Below are 21,058 nucleotides of genomic sequence, written 5' to 3'. Positions count from 1 at the left end.
AATGGCTCTCACTGTGGTTCACTGGAGTCCCAAAGCTTTAGAAATGGCTTTATAACCTTTACCAGACTGATAGATCTCAATTACTTTTGTTCTCATTTGTTCCTGAATTCTTTGGATCTTGGCATGATGTCTAGCTTTTGAGGTGCTTTTGGTCTACTTCTCTGTGTCAGGTAGCTCCTATTTAAGTGATTTCTTGATTGAAACAGGTGTGGCAGTAATGAGGCCTGGGGGTGACTACAGAAATTGAACTCAGGTGTTATAAACCACAGTTAAGTTATTTTTTAACAAGGGGGGCAATCACTTTTTCACACAGGGCCATGTAGATTTGGAGTTTTTTTGTCTCCCTTAATAACGTAAACCTTCATTTAAAAACTGCATTTTGTGTTCAATTATGTTATCTTTGACTAATAGTTAACGGTTTTTGATGAGCAGAAACATTTAAGTGTGACAAACATGCAAAAGAATAAGAAATCAGGAAGGGGGCAAATAGTTTTTCACACCCCTGTATGTCCTATATTTGTAGTTTTCATATTCTATACATCAATTATATGCATAGAGTTAATTGTTTAAGCATCATTATTTGTATATTTTATCTTTTTTTTTTTTGTTTAAAAACAAAAACAACTACACAATGACATTCTATTTATGTGACTATACATGAATTAGTCATTTAAAACAAGTTTTAACCTATTTTACCTATTTCCTATATGGCACGATTAACAAGCAAAGAGAAGACTGCTCGTCATAGACAGAAAGTCAACTCCGACCCTGCAGCAAGAGCAGAGTATCATGCAAGGAAAAGAGAGAGGTAAAGAAGTAAGAGCTTTTGTAGCAGTGAGCTAGAGTCAATAGAGCTACAGAAAGTAGGAGACCAGGGTAGATCAAATAAACAGTTTAGACTGTATGCTACAATGAGCTGTTAAACATTGGTCAACGAAACAGCTGTTCTCTAAAGAGAGTAGGTTCAGGATAAAGAGGAAAGAGCACAGGTGTAGAATGTTTATCTTGTTGTTGATGAACAACTCTGTACACTATTGTTTCAGCTACCAAAAAAGAAAGCATGAGGGGAAGATTCCATATGTGAAGTCAGATGAGTTATCAGAGAGGGAGAGGAATAATCTGAGAAACAAGTGGAAGGCTGCATCCAGAGGATACAGGGAGAGAAGAAAGATGGAGAAGGCAATGTTGGACCTGACGCCTCAATCCATAAAGAACACTTTGCCAGATCCAGCAGGTGTAGAAGCAGTGGAGGGGCAGCAAGAGAGTCCAGGGGGATGTGTGGTGGTGGATGCTCCACCGCAAAATGAGGATTTCCATCCACAAATGTCCTCCACACCAGAAAGAAAAGATAGAGAAAAGAAAGCTGAGAAACGCTGTAAACAACTCCAGGCTGAGAAGCATGAATTAAGAAGTTCACAAGTTCTGATGCGTTTCTTTCTTGTTACACAGTGTTACTCACGACTCCAGACGTCCGTTGATTTCTTTGTCTCTTGTTTTATTTTCAACATCAAAGTACAACGGTTGTTACAGTTTCTTGCATAAATCCACTGTAGTCACGACAAGTCGTTTGCTGTGTTCTGTAGCTTCGGTAGATTACAGTTACAACAACTTATTTTACTGTATCCTTTAGCTTACAGTATCACGGTCAAAAGCTTGTGTTCTCCACACCTTTCTGTATCCTTCCATGTCTTAACAACAACTTACAACTAACGTGCATGATAGACATGCAGCTACACAACTGTAGGATGATGTCACAGAACTTATGAAATGATGTCACAATACAACTTACGAGTATAATACTGAGTGCTTAAACTAATAAACTCAATGGACTAAATGTATAATGCTTAACTAACAAATTGAAATGAAATAAACACAACAACAAATTACAAGAATGAAATATGGCCCTTTCAATGAGAAAAGAAAAGGAAAGGGCCAGAAAAATAAACTTATTATTTGTGATATTTGAATGTTGAAAGGTTAATTGAGATGCAAGTAGTGTTCACCCCTTTCCAATAAATTTAAAAAGGTTCCAAAAAAGAGATTTTTACTTAGCTTCTTAAGTTCTTAAGCATTTAATGTGTGTTGCAAAAAATAATTATATAATTTTAAATGTTAATGTCCTTCTGATTTGTTATATTTAAATTTTGAAATGTTATTCGAATAAAAAGAGTTAAATTTTCTTTCGTCTTGAACTCTTTTGTGTACATTTTAACTGAAATTTTTATACCTGTGGTTTCCTTATCATTTGGGGCGACCATATGTCATGTGGGGTAACCAAAAAATGGCAATAATTACACTAAATTCATAACCAAATATCTATCAGTTTAGCCTCAAATATTAATCAGTGGTATGCTATTGTTGAATGTGTAATATCTGTATAAATGCTAAATCAGTTTTTTTGCTTTTGAAGTAAAAATCAGTATTGTAACTGGATAATGAGGGAGACTCTGATATTATAGAATAAACTTGTGAAATAATGGTTTTCATAAAATGAAAGGGCACTAAAGTTTATCTTTCTTCATCAGTTTATCTACTTACTGATATGAGTTCAACTAGTCTTAATGATACATAAAAATGTGAATTTTGCGATATATTACGGTCTCCCCAGATGACATTTTAAGGCTATGTATTATTAACTTAAGTGTAAAAAACACTAAAATGTCAATTTTTTTACTTTTCTTTATAAAGGCATGTGTACACTACATTCCAAATGTTTAGAAAATTGGCAAACATATCCATATTTTTGGTATTTTAAAATTGGCCTATTAAAAAGTCTTGTCCGTCAATGACCCATTAGCACTAATAGGGCTATTGACTTTGTACCCACCCTTTCTCTGCACAAGTCAACTGATAGTCTAAAGCACAGTATGAAGGCAAGAAATTATCAGACTGTAACTGATGAGCAAGCTGAGGGTGACAGTGGCAAGAAAAAAAACTCTTCAAGATAGCAATTGGAAGAAACCTTGAAGAATAAGAAATCTCAATAAAATTAACATGAATTAAATTAACATGAATTAAAATATGAATGAAGTGATTTCGAATGTACTTGTAAAATTCCATCTTTTCAGCATTTATTTAAAATGTCTGCATGAAATTAACCTCTATCATTCATCCACATTTTTACACCCTTTAAAAAAAAAAAAAAAAAAAAAACTGCATTATAACAAACAAATTTATGTAGCTTGTTAATCATTTTCCGACCAATTGGTTTTGCCATGATGTTTTAAAAGTTCTAAACTTGATTTTTTTTTGTTTTATTCCAGGGGGCCAATTGCATAGACATTACAGGCTCTCGCATATCAAAACTGCATTGCCATTTTCAAATAATCAAAGTACTTAGCATTATCAACATTAACCATGTGAAGGGTGATGTACAAAAACATCTATATCTTGCTTTAGCGTGAACGACTGTGTCAGCAAATATCTAAAAAGCTGTGATGAAAAACGCAAAATGGCAAAAGAAAAAGTGTGATAAGTGATAATTACTTAATTCAATTCTATTCTATTTGTATAGAGCTTTTAACAATGATCACTGTTGCAAAGCAGTTTTACAGAATAAAAAACTACAGAATTAACTAACTGATTCACAATAGTGGTACTGGAGAACGCCCATCCCTGCACATTTTAGTGTGTTCCCTGCTCTAACACATGTACATCATGTAATTCATAACTGATTATTTCAATCAGATGCATTTAGGAAAATGAAAACCCTAACAGGGCAAGGGGTATTCCAGGACCACCGATTGGAAGATATTGTTTACCTAGATGTGCTTCTAAATATTAGTAAAACGTGTATAATATTTAAATTGTTTATATAAATGTAAAGTTAGGTTAAGCTGAGCTGCACCGGGCTCGCTCTGTCCTTACATTGGACATTTCTGAGCACTAAGTAAATACTGACTAAACATTTCGGGGTAAAAAGCAATCATAGGTTTAGTAGTTTAACAGACATACACCCTGTCCAGAAATTTGAACGTGCGCTGCTCAGCCAGCCATTGCCCCAGAGTGCAAAGCCAGCGTGGAGTGGCTGAGTGAAGTGTGTATGAACTCGGTGAAGAAGATTCAATGTGTCAGTAATACTATAAAAGGATAGAATTCCCGCCCTATGATCTAAAAAAACTCCCACTTTGTTGGTTGACTTGGGGACCATGATCAGAATGTTTTCATCTGCATGACGGTACATGTACGTGAGCTGAAAGCAGTCCAGGCCCCAGGACAGATCGTCTCTGCCAAAGCCAATCTTTAGACTTGGTGTTGCACTTTCGTTTGCCTGACAAAGACCAATTGAACAAATGCCAAGGCCATTACACTCCACCTCCCAGTAACAGCGTCCTGTCAGCCGTTCTCTGCACAGCACATAAGGCCACCTGCTTTCTGATGGAGCCTGATCAACAGGCATAATCCACTCAACTGCCCTGTCGTACACATGCAGATTTGGATTATCAGTTGTAGAATCCAAAGTAAGGTAACAGGCATCTGTAATTACAATAACAAGAAATTGTGAAATTGTGACCAAATACCAGAAATCATTTTTATATTTCTGATTATGTTAGTGTGTGTGTTTTCCACACAAACTTACAGTGTAAAAGGTCTTCTCTTGTCTTTGGTTCTAAAACACCAGATTACATATTGAATAAGTGATCAGGTAAAAGATCATTCATGTGCTTATTTAAAATTTTGGGCACTAACCTGAGCTAGAAATTGGTTTTTCTGGTTTTGGTGTTCTGGCTGCGAAGAGAGAAAGAGTAACAGAAATATACACATTTCCAAAAGTAAAAATAAATACAATAACAAATGATCTGCATACTCACTTCTCTTTGCCTTACATCCATGAAAGATATGTACATCCTTAACTACAGACACACAGAAGAAACGGAGTAATGGACTGCCAACAAGATTATACTGTAGATCTCCCTGTTTTGCAACACGCTCAAGACATTTTGGGTTTGATTAAAAGATAAATATGATGGATCAGAATTTCTGATCGTGGCACAGTGGTCTTGTACCTCTTTTAAAGTATGCTCTTTCTCCCCGTGCTTGGTGGATCCCCTTCACTATGTACAATGTCAAGCAGATTAGGCTAATTGGTGTTTACAAATTACCTAAAATCTAATGTAATATGTCAGGGCATATGCGTTTGTGCTGGACTGGCACCCCGTTGAGGGTGTTCTCTGCTTAGTGCCCCTGCCAAGTTTATTTATGTTTATATGTATAAACATATATACCAATTATATATTTCAATAAAAATTTTTTATTAAAATGTGTGGATTAAATGAAAGGAGCAATATTTTAAGTTGTTTAAAACGTAAAGTAATTATCAGAAAAAGAAAGCTGATTCCAAATCACCATCTCATATTCATCTTTGGATATCAAACCAAAACGTCTTTAGTGTACAGATAAAACAAAAGAATTGGCCTTACTATTCCAATACTGTATATAAAGACATGAAGAGCACTACTACACTTAAAGGCTTATATAAACAAGGGGGCAGAGAGGAGGGTTTACTTAATAATTAAACAGACTTAGAAGAAAAAGGTCTCTAAATTCCAGATTTTACAAGGGGTGTTCGAGTCAATCTAGGACTTTTGATGAAATTTTTCTTGAGAAAGTTTCTCATGAATAAAAGGTACAAAACTAATTGACATTTACAGAAGACTTCAAGCACAGTACGGTGATAAGACTATTAGCCGCAGTGAAACATTGCAGTGAAACTATGTATCTGTCTGTGGGAACTATACACACATTCATTCACAAACACCACTTGCACATTAGAAAAAATTGGCTGGGAGTTTCTGGAAGGTATTCCCATACAGTACTAGACTCCATCTATTAATTTCCACTTGTTTGGGCCACTAAAAAAGTTCCTGGGAAGCCAGCATTTCAGACCTGAAGCCCAATCATGCTGTGGCGTACTGGAAAAACCTTCTATCCAGGCACTAGTGAAATGCTGGTTTAAGTTCAATAGTGTAGCAGGGATTATATAGAAAAATGAAAGTAGTTTTTAAATGTCATCACTGTGTTCTGTTATTTGGCAAAATCACAAGTCCCGATTTCAATTGATTGCGCCTCATGCATATACTTGTGGAAGTATATTTTATGATGTTCCATGATAACTTAAAGCATGTTGGAACATTAAGAAAGCTTGGCTGACATGAAAAATCATCAGTATGATAGTGAATTATATTTAGAACAACAGGTAAAACAACATGTTATTCTTCCTCTAAAGGTTGTTCCCTTTTCTTTCATTAAACTAAGTTTATGGAATAGATCACCTAAGCCATCAAATATCTTCATCTTAGAACAGGAGGTGGTTTTAACACAATGTTAATTTTCCAATTCACTATACAACCCCTGACAAAAAGTACAGAATGAACACTTGAAAAATGTTGATTTAATTGTTTAATTGTGAAGAAAACTATTTACAGACATGACACAAAACTATTCTCTTTTTAACATTCCAACCTTCTGGCTTTAAGTAACACTTAAAAAAAAAAAAAACTTTAGTCACTTGTTGACTACAATTTTTTTTTTGCTGATCAAGCAGAGGGAAAAAAATGCAATCACTCATTGTAGCTTCCTGTTTTTAAATTGTTTCCGCGAAAGTTCCTCGTTTGTATCAACGTTAAAATTATTTTGCTTTTTTAAATGTATACATAAAAAAAAAAGTTTTAATATCATTTGACTTTTCACTTTTGTCTTTTTTAATTTTTGTACACTTTGGAGAATGTGAGAGTTTCTTTGTCTAAGAAGAACCAGCTCCGAACAACAAAACTTCCACTTAGGTACGCTATAATGGCTAATATTCAGCTTGTTCAGTGTGTGGAGTGCAGGATGTCTAGACTAGACTTATTTGTGATAAGTGTATATAAGTTAGCATTCTGATGGAGAAGATATTAGAGTTAGTGGAGTGCATCCAGACTTTAGAAAGGGTTAGAAAGCGCGAGAGCAGTGTTATTCCTGAAGCGGAAAGTCTGGGTGCCACATACGGAAATGGCCAGCCCGCTACTCACAGCAGGGCGTGAGTGGGTGACGACTCTGTGGCATACTCACTCAGCCAAAGCTAAGGCTAGACCACCGAAGCACACCTCTTCCACGCTTCAAGTGTCCAACAGGTTTGCTCTCCTCCTGCATTCTGAGAAACCTGAAAGAGCTCTAGTTATAGGAGACTCTATATTGAGGCATAAGAAATTAGCTTGGCCTTTAGGGGTGCCAGTGGCAGTGATTAGGTGTAATTCGGGAGCCAGAGCACCGGATATAGCAGGTCATCCTGTCTGACCCATCCTGGTGCCCCGCTTCTGGTTGGAGATCTCATCACATGGATGCCCTGTGTGTCTCTTGGGATGCATCTGGTGTTTGGGGACGGTTTCACTCTACCAAGAAGATGGTTCTGGTGTTGACAGTTCGATAGTTCAGGACTGGAATTTTCTACAAGTCTATCCGAGTCTCCAATAACTACCTGGACTCCATATAAACATAAATTAACATCAACTGTTATAGCTGAACTGCCTGACACCTAAAACACCGTATAAAGTAGGGCTGTGCAAAAATATCGATATATCTAACTATCGCGATAATTTCTTTTACGATAGTGTATCGATAGTCAAACCTCAAGTATCGATCCAAGTTGTGCCAAAAAAACTCCAAAAGATGTCGCTAACTCGCTATCAACAAAACACTAAGCAGTACAGTATCAGAACAAGTAAGTAAGCAAGACATGAGTGAGCATGGCGGAAAATATAAAAACACCTCCAGCTTTTAGGGCTGATGTGTGGCTGCACTTCGGTTTCAATACGATACCAGGGAGTAACGAATTAGACAAAACAAATGTCATTTGTAAGCTTTGCAAATCTATCCTAAAATATTCAGGAAACACTACGAACTTGCGTTATCACTTAACAAGACACCACGCAGATGAATTAGCGGCACTGCGACCTCAGCCGAAACCTCTTGATTTAAGGCAAACTACACTGGATAACATCACTAACAAGCTTCCTTCTACCTCAACTCGCGCAAAGAAGATAACGGAATCAGTTGTGCATTTCATTTGTAAGGATTTGCGGCCGTATAGTGTGGTTGAAAATGCCGGCTTCAGGCATATGGTGAATACTATGGAGCCGCGCTACGTGAGCCCCACTCGCAGACACATAACGGACGTAGCAGTGCCCACAATTCACGAAGAGGTAAAGCTACATGTCAAAACATGGTTAATATGTAATCATTTATTAGTTATCAAAATATTTTAGACACTTAAGTTTCTAATAGTTTGGAGGCAAGAGAGTTTTTGGTCTAACAGTTTGGTGACAATTAATACCTCATATTAGAGCATTATGTTCCAGTTTATGTTTACTTGATGAACTTAAATTTTTTTGCTTAAATTTATTTTAGTTTTATAAATTGTTTATTTAATTTATATGTAACTTTAGTGGCATATACATTTTAGTTGAATGTTTAAGTGTTAAGTGTTTTATAACAATATGGACTTCAATCACACTGTGCCATTCTAATGAATTGGAATGGATGGAAAATAAATTGGAATTTTAATTCGTCTGCCTACTTTATCAAGTTGTCAATATAATGTGACACACATACTAATACAAAATATTGCAATATATCACAATATGTATTGTATCGCAATATATTGTGATTTATCGTATCGTGACCCATGTATCGTGATACGTATCGTATCGTGAGGCCCCTTGCCAATACACAGCCCTAGTATAAAGGCAGATCGATTCCTGCTTTCTGTTTCACACAATTGAGGATGGGTTCCCAGTGGAGTATGGTTACCCTCAAGGTTTCTTCCTATTGGCATCTCAGGGAGTTTTTCCTTGCCACTGTCGCCCTCGACTTGCTCATCAGGGAGTATCTGACCATTTTGATGCATACACATTTACATTCCATACAAACTTAAATAATTCTTTTGAATGTGTAAAGCTGCTTTGCGACAATTTCAATTGTTAAAAGCGCTATACAAATAAAATAAAATTGAATTGAATAGCAGGTAATCTTTAAGGTATGTAGGACGGCATAGGTTGTAGAAGATATAACCCCTTCGTCATTCAGTGGTAAGTAACAGTAACTTAACAGTGTTTAAATTAGTAAAGGCAATGTCCAATGAAGTAATATCCTTTGGCCCCATTCCAATGCGAACTGGTGACAAATCTTACAGCAGGTAAGGGGCGCCGAACCGCTGGATGTCAAGGTGGTGCTCCGAAAACAGTTTGGGCTTCATAGACAATTGGAGTACCTTTAAGGGAAAAGCTGGCCTGTTAGGCCAGGACGGCGTCCATCGTTTTCGGGAAGGTGCTGCTCTCATTTCTTGTGGTATACCTCATGGTACGAGAAAAGGCCTAGTTAATTGGTGACTACTCAATGCCCCGGCCAGGAAGCAGACAAACAAGCTAAACCAACCGTCTGCCAGCTGCATAGAGTCGTCACACAGGGTTCACCATATTGAGACTGTGTCTGTACCTCGAGCTAAACAAAAAATGTAGGAAGACCCAGAAAGTCTGTTTTAGTAATTTAATTATCATAGAGAGCAAAAGTACAGAGCAGACTGAATACAAAGCCAGAACCTCTGATCTGAAGCTGTTAAATAATAGATCTCTAATATCTAAAGCAGTTATTGTTAATGAAACGATCACTGTTCAGGAGTTTGATATACTGTGTTTAACAGAAACCTGGATTAAATAGAACGCGTATGTTGCATTAAATAAAGCTTCTGCAAACTTAATGCATTTGAAGTTCTCTATAGTAACAATTAGCTCGATCAACTGAGCAGACTTAATATTTGTAGCTACACTTACTGTATGGCAATAACAGAACCCCTGTTGAAAAGAATAAATTCTTCACTCAGCAGTGGGTATGTTCCAAAATCTTAAAGCAGTAAATCTTAAAGCTTAAATAAGCAGTTATTAAACCACTAATTAAGAAACCTGGCCTCGACCCCTGTCAGCTGTCCAACCACAGGCCATATCAACCTTAGTGCATCTTTTGACACCATTGATCATAGTATCATTCAATTAAATTTTATTTGTATAGCGCTTTTAACAATTGTTACTGTCGCAAAGCAGCTTTTCAGAATCCATAATTTCTATAAGATGAATTATGAAAGTTTGTATGAAATGTGAATGTGTATAAATCAAAATAATCAGATAGTATTCTCCTTCACTGATTGGAAAATGATCTTTATCAATTTGTAGATTTAAATGGTGACTATTCTGCATGTTCTCAAGTGGAGTTTGGTGTTCCACTGGGTTCAGGTTTAGGCCCACTGCTTTTTCTCTTTACATGATTCCTCTGGGCAACAAAATTTGTAAGCATGGTATTATTTTTATGCTGATGACAAAGTTATCACAACAAACCCAGATGAGAAAAATACAGCTTAATAAAGTTGAGCAATGTGTAAAGTACATAAGAGTACATAAAAAACTGGATGTTAATTAACTTCCTTCTGTTTAATTCTGATAAGATACATTTTAATCATAGGACCACATGCAGCTAGAAGCAAGCTTTTTGATCACACTGTAACTTAAGATGGCCTTTCTGTTTCATCAAATGCAACAGTAAAAGACTCCAGTGTAAATATAGATTCCAGTCTTTCATTTAAAGCACATGTAGATAATATTACCAGGATAGCATTCTTTCAACTCAGAATTATTGCCAATATAAGAAAGATATTTTTACTAAACGATGCATAAACATTAGTTTATGCTTTTATCACCTCTAGATTGGACTATTGCAACGCCTTACTGTCTGGTTGTTCAATTAGGTGCAGAAACAAGTTTTAGTTAGAATGCAGCAGCAGACTTCACTAGAAGATTACAAGCATATCACTTCTATTTTACCCAACACTGCATCAGTTCCCTGTGAAATTTTGTTAAAATAAAAATTAAATATACAAATAAAAAAATAAACAAATTAAACTCAATTCTGAGGAAGAAATTATGGAATCACCATGTAGATTACATCTGCCTTTTAGTCTTAGAAAACATCAAGAAAGAAAACTTGCAATATGCCTTAAAAACAGAAAAAGAAATGAGGAACAAATGGGGGGAAATGGGATTTTATGTACACAAAAGCCATGAAAAACCATCATTAACAACTGAACAGAAAAAACAAGGTTACAATGACAGTCCTAACATCTTTAATTAATGCACAGGTTTATACTGAAATTTTGGACACTTTTCTTATTCCATAAAATTAAAAAAATGTTTGGTGACGATGACATCATTTTTCATTATTATAATGCATCTTATCATAGGGAAAAAGCAGAGAAAACGTTCCTTCAGAAAGACATACAGTATGTCAAAGACATCGCCTGCAAATAGTTTGGACCTCTATCTGATTGAAAATCTATAAAGGAAATTAAAGAAAATAGTACATGCAAAGCTGATCCGGCAACTGCATTAAGAGAAAGTTGGTGCTGGATTGATGAAGAATACTGTTTGACGATAGTTATAGCCATGCCTCAGAGAATTCAACCTGTTAAGCCAAAGGTGGTATACTGTTGTATTTTTATTTTATGATTCCATACTATTTTCCTCAGAATTGAGTGATTCCATTTTTTTTCCTCTGCTTGGTCTACAAAAACAGTTGCAACTGACAATGTTTTTCTTTCTTTTTTATTATTTTAAAAAAAGATTTTCTTACAGTCAGAACAGGGAATGTTCAATAAAATATGGCATGTCTGTAATTTCTTTTTCTCTACATGATTAAATGAACATTTTCCGAGAGTGGTTATTCTATAATTTTTGCAAGCGGTTGTAGCTATATATATATATATGCTATATTGACAAACACCTACATTTTACGTCCCTTGTGTCCCTCGGGGCACAATCGGTCAAGTAAGCAGCTAATTAATCTAACCTTTCAAAATAAACTTTCTTGTATAGGTGACAGGGTTGAAAATAAGATACACTGCCTGGCCAAATAAAAAAAAGTTACACACACCAAGACTTCATTTGACTGCCTTTAGATTTGATTACACAGGGGAATGGAGTGGCCCATTCATGTATTCCAACCACATATCTTCCAAAAGGCTGATAAGTCTAGCCCTGTCCCTCAAAAGTTGAATAATGCGTTGGATCCTACTGTATACTAGTCATATCAATGCTCACTATTTTTTTTTTTTGGCCATACAATGCATGTTTTCCAGAGATAGGTTATTAGGTGATAAACATTATAAGCCTCTTACTTGTGTCAGAAATATTCCTCATTTCTGTATTGCAGATTTCCTCCATGCTCTGCTGCAGCTTTGAGACTGCCTGAACAACATGCTTAAATGTGATTTTCTGGGTAGCCCTGACAGTGATGTGAGACTCCAATGGATACTTCAAGGACAGGAAGCTCTGTGGATTGGTACAACAACATGTTATAAATAATCTACATATTCGGCTTCAGTATTATTGGTACCGTTAGTAAATATGGGTCAAAACATTAGATGTCTTTGTGGATAATAAACTTATTCGCATATTTTATATACAAGGGTGGCCCTTCCAAAAAATCTGGATCAATTGATAAAAAAAAAAAAAAAGAATAAATTACATCAATTGCTGTGAATGGCACTGACTTTTCAGTGCAGAGGATTATGTCGAATACAAGAATGTTCATAATTTCTTAATGTATGAGAACTGAACTGATGTTAATTGCAAAGATGATTTTCTCTTTTAGTGCAATGATTGTTCTAATTGTTCCAGCAGACTACTGACTTCACGTGACCTCAAAGAAATAAGTTGATTGGAAGTTGGTTCTATGTGACGTCCTTTTTTTTTTTTAGCTTCGTAGCTGTTTTAAGTGTGAAATAAAAATAAAAAATAAAAATTTTATGTTATTCAAGTGAAAATTTATATGGATCTATAATTTTGGGTCACCCTGTATTAAACATATGAACAGTGACTAATTTATATTTTTGTCTCTGTGGTGGAACCTAAATTTGATTTGGAGACCTGATGACCCCAAAATGCTACTATTTTCTGAAGATCTATGTCCCTTGGACAAATCTCTACCTGTCCAACTACCCACCTACTTTGCAGCAGAAATACATATGACATAATTTCTTGGTCAGATTGATTAAACGCTGGTTGCTTTAACCATTATAGTTATTGAACTATTAGTGGATATAGGCATTTTCAGTCATGTAGGTTTTATAGTAATTAATAAAGCTTGATTCATTTTTTTGTTTGTGTTTTCTCTAATTTAAACAAAGGTGAATAATTAACGGAATCAAACTATATTCCAGTATCTTGTTATACTCTACTGAAACATCAAAGAGTTTCTATGAGTCAATATCTATATACAGTATATATATATATATATATATATATATATATATATATATATATATATTTTTTTTTTTTTTTTTTTTTCTTCTTTTTTTTTTTCATTAAGAGTTATCAGCCTGAAAAATGACCAATTAACAGCAATCTAACCTCAGATTAGAGGGGTTATGAAGTCTTTACAGAGCATAAGAAGCAGATAAATCTCTATCAACTGTTCAAAGGAGATTGATGCATTTTTTAGACGCCTTCAGCATTCCTTTACAATGTAAAAAGAAATAAAAACCAGAAACGATCATGGAGTTCTTGAACTTTTGAACGGTAGTGTATATATACAGTAATATTATCTTTGTTTGTATATATATATATATATACACACACATACAGTGGTGTGAAAAACTATTTGCCCCCTTCCTGATTTCTTATTCTTTTGCATGTTTGTCACACAAAATGTTTCTGATCATCAAACACATTTAACTATTAGTCAAAGATAATATAATTGAACAAAAAATGCATTTTTTAAATGATGGTTTTTATTATTTAGGGAGAAAAAAAATCCAAACCTACATGGCCCTGTGTGAAAAAGTGATTGCCCCCCTCGTTAAAAAATAACTTAACTGTGGTTTATCACACCTGAGTTCAATTTCTGTAGTCACCCCCAGGCCTGATTACTGCCACACCTGTTTCAATCAAGAAATCACTTAAATAGGAGCTACCTGACACAGAGAAGTAGACCAAAAGCACCTCAAAAGCTAGACATCATGCCAAGATCCAAAGAAATTCAGGAACAAATGAGAACAAAAGTAATTGAGATCTATCAGTCTGGTACAGGTTATAAAGCCATTTCTAAAGCTTTGGGACTCCAGCGAACCACAGTGAGAGCCATTATCCACAAATGGCAAAAACATGGAACAGTGGTGAACCTTCCCAGGAGTGGCCGGCCGACCAAAATTACCTCAAGAGCGCAGAGACAACTCATCCGAGAGGCCACAAAAGACCCCAGGACAACATCTAAAGAACTGCAGGCCTCACTTGCCTCAATTAAGGTCAGTGTTCATGACTCCACCATAAGAAAGAGACTGGGCAAAAACGGCCTGCATGGCAGATTTCCAAGGCGCAAACCACTTAAGCAAAAAGAACATTAAGGCTCGTCTCAATTTTGCTAAAAAACATCTCAATGATTGCCAAGACTTTTGGGAAAATACCTTGTGGACCGACGAGACAAAAGTTGAACTTTTTGGAAGGTGCGTGTCCCGTTACATCTGGCGTAAAAGTAACACAGCATTTCAGAAAAAGAACATCATATCAACAGTAAAATATGGTGGTGGTAGTGTGATGGTCTGGGGTTGTTTTGCTGCTTCAGGACCTGGAAGGCTTGCTGTGATAGATGGAACCATGAATTCTACTGTCTACCAAAAAATCCTTAAGGAGAATGTCCGGCCATCTGTTCGTCAACTCAAGCTGAAGCGATCTTGGGTGCTGCAGCAGGACAATGACCCAAAACACACCAGCAAATCCACCTCTGAATGGCTGAAGAAAAATAAAATGAAGACTTTGGAGTGGCCTAGTCAAAGTCCTGACCTGAATCCTATTGAGATGTTGTGGCATGACCTTAAAAAGGCGATTCATGCTAAAAAACCCTCAAATAAAGCTGAATTACAACAATTCTGCAAAGATGAGTGGGCCAAAATTCCTCCAGAGCGCTGTAAAAGACTCGTTGCAAGTTATCGCAAACGCTTGATTGCATTTATTGCTGCTAAGGGTGGCCCAACCAGTTATTAGGTTCAGGGGGCAATTACTTTTTCACACAGGGCCATGTAGGTTTGGATTTTTTTTCTCCCTAAATAATAAAAACCAGCATTTAAAAACTGCATTTTTTGTTCAATTATATTATCTTTGACTAATAGTTAAATGTGTTTGATGATCAGAAACATTTTGTGTGACAAACATGCAAAAGAATAAGAAATCAGGAAGGGGCAAATAGTTTTTCACACCACTGTGTATATATATATATATATATATATATATATATATATATATATATATATACACAGTGGAACCTCGGATTACGAGCTTAATTCGTTCCGGAAGTGGGCTCGTATTCCAAAACACTCGTAAACCAAATTTAATTTTCCCATAGGAAATAATGGAAACTTAAATTATTCGTTCTACAGCCCAAAAAAATAAATACATAAATATAATTAATACAAAATATAAAGTAAAAATAAAACAAATTAACCTGTACTTTACCTTAAAAAAAATGTAAAATTAAACCCCGACAGATAAGGGTTTTCGTTTGTGCATGCAGAGTGTATGTGTGTAAAATGTGCGCGCACACACACACACACACACACACACACACACACACACATTAACGGATAGACCTTTTTTAAAACCATTTAAAAATTAGCAAGGAACATTCCTAGTCACACTCACGTGAGCGCATACTAACAGGATCACTGCTGTAAGTAAAACAACAACAACAAAAAACAAATTAAACAGCTCCTCACCTTTGAAAACAATCGCGACAGAGAGAAGTTTGTGTGTTTATTTGGCAACCTGAGAGGAGGGGGGATGAAGGGGGGCTCGATCGCGTTTACGGCCCCCCTTCTCTCAGGTTGCCAAACAAACACACAAACTCTCTGCCTTACACAGACACAAACACACGCGCACACTCAAAAACACTGCAGGCACTAAGACCCAGCAGGGAAGACGATAGGTCTCGGCTTTACAGCTCGCCTCCTCTCAGGTTGCCAAATAAACACACAAACTCTTCTCTGTCGCGACTGTTTTCAAAGGTGAGGAGCTGTTTAATTTTTGTTGTTGTTGTTGTTTTACTTTACATTAGTAATCCCGTTAGTATGCACTCACTGGAGTGTGACTAGCGATGTTCCTTGCTAATTTTTAAACGGTTTTAAAAACGGTCTCTCCGTTAATGTGTGTGTGTGTGTGTGTGTGTTCTGCTGCAAGAGAGAGAAAAACCGTTGGCTCACTTGTGATGACGTAACGCTCGTTGTTAAAACAAGAAGCGCATGCGTGAAACATGATACTCGGTGCTCGTTAACTAAGACAATGCTCGTTTTTCAAGTAAAAAATTATTAAAAATTGTTGCTCGTCTTGCAAAACACTCGTAAACCACGTTACTCGTAATCCGAGGTTCCACTATATATATATATATATATATATATATATATATATATATATATATATATATATATACACACACATATATGCTCCGATCAGCATTTTTGGAGCCGATCACCAAGATCATGATCTGCCGATTGCCGATCACTGCCGATCACAGAATGGCAGGGAAATGGGAATCTTTTATCTATAATCTAGCTTGCACCATTTGTAGAAATGAAACTAACTCTAAATTAACTATATTGAAATAAAACTATAGAAATAGGCTATAGTCAAGATCTTGAAGAACCACCAAGTGTTAATTTTAGAAAATGAGAACTAAAGGTACTGTAGGCCATCTTTCCCAAATAAGACAGAGTAACTTGTTATTCCAAACAAAGAGTGGTCAGGCAGACCAACACATATCAGATCAGCCTAATGGGATGTAGCCTCTCAATACACTGATTACAGTTTATAATTGGCAGCAAAATGTAAAACTTGTTACACCAAAACTGGCTACTGCCACAAAGGACAAAACTAAATTTTTATTTTTTTCTGTTATTATTATAAACGTTAGCTACATCAGATCCAAAAAATAAAATAATGCCAGCTACTGTAAGCCAATGCCATCCTTCCTAAATAACAAGGCAGAGAAACAAAAATGAAAACAAAAACATGTTGTCTGCTAAAATTCCGTGGATTTTTTCTCTTTGGATCCCCCGTGACTGAAACATGCCACTAAATGCGTTCACCAAAGCCTCCTCAGATTGTGACCCTGTGAAATCCTGACAGTGTAGCACAATGTTGTGTCTTTCGAAGTTTGAGTCAATAAAATGTGCTGTTAAGCTTAGCAGGGACATTGGACAGGCATCTGCACTCCATATATCGCTTGTGAAGCTAATATATACACTATCCTTCAGAAGCCTGTAAATGGTCGTGTTCACTGTTTGGTACGGCGTGGAAAGACACACATCAGTTAGGTATTTCCTGCCTGGGGGGTCGTATCGTGGATCAAGGCAGCTTAGCAGGCGACGGAACCCTTCATCCTCCACAACGGATAGAGGTTGCTCGTCAAGGCAATGAATTCCATAACTCTGAACGTGATGTCTATTCACCTCGTACTATCCCTGCTGTATGGTTCATGTTGTTTAAATGCATCACTCAAAGTCGGCTGGTTGAGGGATGGGGATGTTGTTGGCTTCGGCTGGTTTAGTTTCTTATACTCGGCATATTCAGTTGTATGGCAGGTTCTAAGATGCCTAATCATGTTTGTGGTGTTAAAATGCCATTGCTTGCTTCCACCTCAAGGGATTTCATCACGAAATACATTGCAAACGGCTAAATTTACGTCTTTATTTTAATTTACGACAGGAAAACTCATGTTGCCACTGAGTAAGCTCCGCTCTGCTGTTGTTTACCTGTGCGCCGTGCATGCACCTGTGAAAAAGTCGCGAGAGTAATTTCCGTCAAGTGATCGGCTTTTTTGATTAGCGCTTTTGGGGTTCGATCAAGCTATTTTGAACCAATATCGGGCGATCATGATTGGTGGCCGATCAATCGAAGCATCACTAATAAATATAGGTAATACACCACAAACTGTTTTTATAACCCATATACGGCACATAATTTCTACAAGTGATGTAAACTTTAAAGCACTTTTTGTAAGTCACTCTAGATAAGAGCGTCTGCCAAATGCCTAAATGTAAATGTACAAGTGATTGTCCTCTTCCAATGTTAAACATACACCTACCTACACAAGCCTAGCTTATGTACAAATCATCATTAAATCGCAGAGCTATGAAATAATTTTTTAAGCTAGTTATTAATCAAGTAAGCAGTGCAGCAGGTACAGTAGCATTGTCACAACTGTGTCCCTGGTAAGATTCTGAGCCCAGGCTACTGTCTATACAGAGCTTCTGTGCATTTTTCCCGAGTTGTAATCGGTTTCCTATCCACCGGCAAAAACATGGAATGGGGACTGCAAATTATGTCCAGTATTGTTAGGTTTTGGATCTACCACTATCCTGCTTATGATAAAATACTTACAGAAGATGAACAAAAACTGATGTATTATATGTGAACATACAGTGCATATTGTGAAAAAGTTTTTTTTTTATTATTATTATTTCATTTAAAAAGGGAATCGCTCATATTCTAAATTAATTTATTCTACATTGACTCATAATGCAATTGTACTTATGGACAAACCTGAAGGAAATCAATGTGATCATCAGTCTGTAATGTCTTCTGCAGCTCAGTGCTTATCTTTTTGAGATCTGTGATCTCCAGCTCAGTCCTTTCCAACAGTTGCTTAGCTTCTCTTGACTCAATCTCCTCCTGTGCCCTAAGCTGCTCCATCACCTCCAAGTGTCTCCTCTCTATGGAGGCTAACAGGTCAGCAAAAATCTGCTCCAGTTTATTACAAGCTGTCTTTGCCAAACGCTGTTAGTAGAAACACAGAAACAATAAGCATTTACTGTAAAACATATACAAAAATAATAAATTCCCAACCTTCTGAATAGGATTTAAAACTTGGGATGATGTTTACTGTTTAGAGCATTGCTAGGCAACCCTGTAAGCTTTTGGATTCAGAATTCGGTGAAATATATTTTAAGTCAGAACTTACCTTGGTATTGGTAATTGTTTTTCTCAGATCCTCAGACACTTTCTCCTCCTGTTGTATCCTTTGATTTATTGTCTTGTTTAGCCTACTAAGCTCAACCTTGAAAAGATAAATTCAACAATTTTATGATTCGATAGATAGATATATAGATAGATAGATAGATAGATAGGTAGATAGATAGATACTGTATACAGTACATTTCAGTATTCCAGCCGACAAAAATATAGCATCCTTAGATAGGTTCTGGAGATACACTGATCACTAATAATATATCACCACCTGTCTAATATTAAATAGGTCCTCCTTTTTGCCATAATGGTCTTCTGAAACCTTTCTATAACAACCAGCATTAACCTTTTCATCAATTTAATAGACATCACAATCCTCTAGCCATCACAATCTGGCTATTGTCAAAATCACCCAAGTCCTTATCCTTGCCCATTTCTTCTGCTTCCAGTACATCAACTTAAGGAAAAAAAAAAGGTTCAGTTGCTGCCTAATATATGCTCCCCACTGTACAGGGTAAAGTAGAAGAGCTACTGTAGATCAAATTGAGGGAAAAGGTTAATTCTGCTTGTGATGGAAAGGTGTTAAAACACACTGCACCAGTGTTATGGTAGCAAAGGGGGGGGCTACCTAATATTAGGCAGGTGGTCATAATGTTATGGCGGATTATTATTATTATTATTATTATTATTATTAAACTACAACACATATAAACCATGCTCAATATTTAAAGTTACAGTAAGTGTAGCCAGCAGATTACTTTGAGAGTCTTTGAAATGAAGTTAAACTCACCGCTTTTTCCGCTCGCGCCGTCTCTACTGTCACCGTGTCGTGGTTTTGATGCTCCCCCACCGTGCACAGGTAACACACACACTTCTGGTCCTTGCGGCAGTAAAACTCATAAAGGCGGTCGTGCACAGAGCAGATCTTTTTCTGAAGCCAGTTGCAGGCCGGAATCAGTTTGTGCTTCTTAAAAGCAAAAGCCTCGTAGTGGGGTTTTACATGAACGTCACAGTATGAAGCCAAACACACCAGACAAGACTTGACAGCTGGAAGTTTTTCTCCGCTGCACACGTCGCACACGACACCTTCGTGTGAAGTGGAAGTTTGTTGGCAAGAACGACAGGATCCAGTTTGTCTAAGTTTCTCAACCAGCTCAGCAAGGACAGTGTTACGGTTCAGCTCGGGCCTGATTGTAAAGCTGTGTCTGCACTGTGGACAACAACACGCTCTCACCTGAAACTCCTGATCCCAGAAGTGCCCAATGCAGTCCATGCAGTAGCTGTGTCCGCACGGAATGGTAACCGGATCCTTAAGCAAATCCAGGCATATCGAGCAGCAGAACTGTGCCTCATCAACGAAAATATTTGCCTCCGCCATGTCTTAATATGCTTTCCGTTTTGATTCTTTGATTCACAGCGGTACTTCCTGTGGCATATTAACCGCCCTACTGGAGAGCGAACAGGGGCGTCGCACCCGTGGGGGATGTGGGTGTTTTAACACACACACTTTTCCCGGTGAGAGGGTTCAATACCCACACTTTTTCTACAGTTTTCCCGCAGTTTTAAACAAACGCCTTCGCTCCTCCGTTTCTCAGGCCGCTCTGTGTCTACGCTTGCTTCAGCTCTTCTCTCCCCTCCCTCTCAAACATGACACCGGCTGATGATTGGCTGTTCTGCCTTAAGTCCCGCCTCTCTTGGTTTGTTAGATTTATCGGTCAGCTCGTGCAGATTAGGCGGGAATTTATGGTTGTTATGATTATTTACATCTCCGTTTTACAGGTACTTTGAATGTTTATGCTTTTGAGGTTTTTAAATAAGCTTGATATATGTTTGGGAAGATGTTCTCTTTATGTTTTGTTGACATGTCGAATGTTTTCTGTATTATATTTCGTTTTTTAAACTAATGGCAATTGCTAATTGGGATAGTGTTCAGTAGCTAACAGAGGAGGGACAAAATGACAATGTTAAGCAATGTATTTATGGGTTTATTGCCAGTGCAATTGATTTTGATATTTTGAGCATTGTTT

General features: G+C 36.8%; 2 protein-coding genes across 2 annotated transcripts; one reads left to right on the top strand and one right to left on the bottom strand.

The window, feature by feature from the left end:
- Positions 1 to 706: 706 nt before the first annotated feature.
- Positions 707 to 3,404, top strand: LOC128513857 (uncharacterized). Its single transcript, XM_053487407.1, has 3 exons — positions 707 to 808; positions 1,044 to 1,375; positions 3,400 to 3,404. Exons 1-3 carry the CDS (start codon positions 708 to 710, stop codon positions 3,402 to 3,404), a joined length of 438 nt encoding a protein of 145 aa, XP_053343382.1. The 5' UTR covers position 707.
- Positions 1,463 to 20,636, bottom strand: LOC128514369 (E3 ubiquitin/ISG15 ligase TRIM25-like). Its single transcript, XM_053488190.1, has 8 exons — positions 19,822 to 20,636; positions 19,027 to 19,122; positions 18,609 to 18,842; positions 12,197 to 12,350; positions 4,812 to 4,853; positions 4,690 to 4,728; positions 4,580 to 4,609; positions 1,463 to 4,476 (listed from the first exon to the last, which is right to left on the bottom strand). The coding sequence occupies exons 1-8, from the start codon at positions 20,407 to 20,409 to the stop codon at positions 3,926 to 3,928; spliced, it is 1,734 nt and encodes a 577-aa protein (XP_053344165.1). The 5' UTR covers positions 20,410 to 20,636; the 3' UTR covers positions 1,463 to 3,925.
- Positions 20,637 to 21,058: the final 422 nt, after the last annotated feature.

Source organism: Clarias gariepinus, chromosome 26 (assembly GCF_024256425.1).
Source record: "Clarias gariepinus isolate MV-2021 ecotype Netherlands chromosome 26, CGAR_prim_01v2, whole genome shotgun sequence".
Classification (NCBI taxonomy): domain Eukaryota; kingdom Metazoa; phylum Chordata; class Actinopteri; order Siluriformes; family Clariidae; genus Clarias; species Clarias gariepinus.
This window is presented reverse-complemented; position numbering and strand designations above follow the sequence as displayed.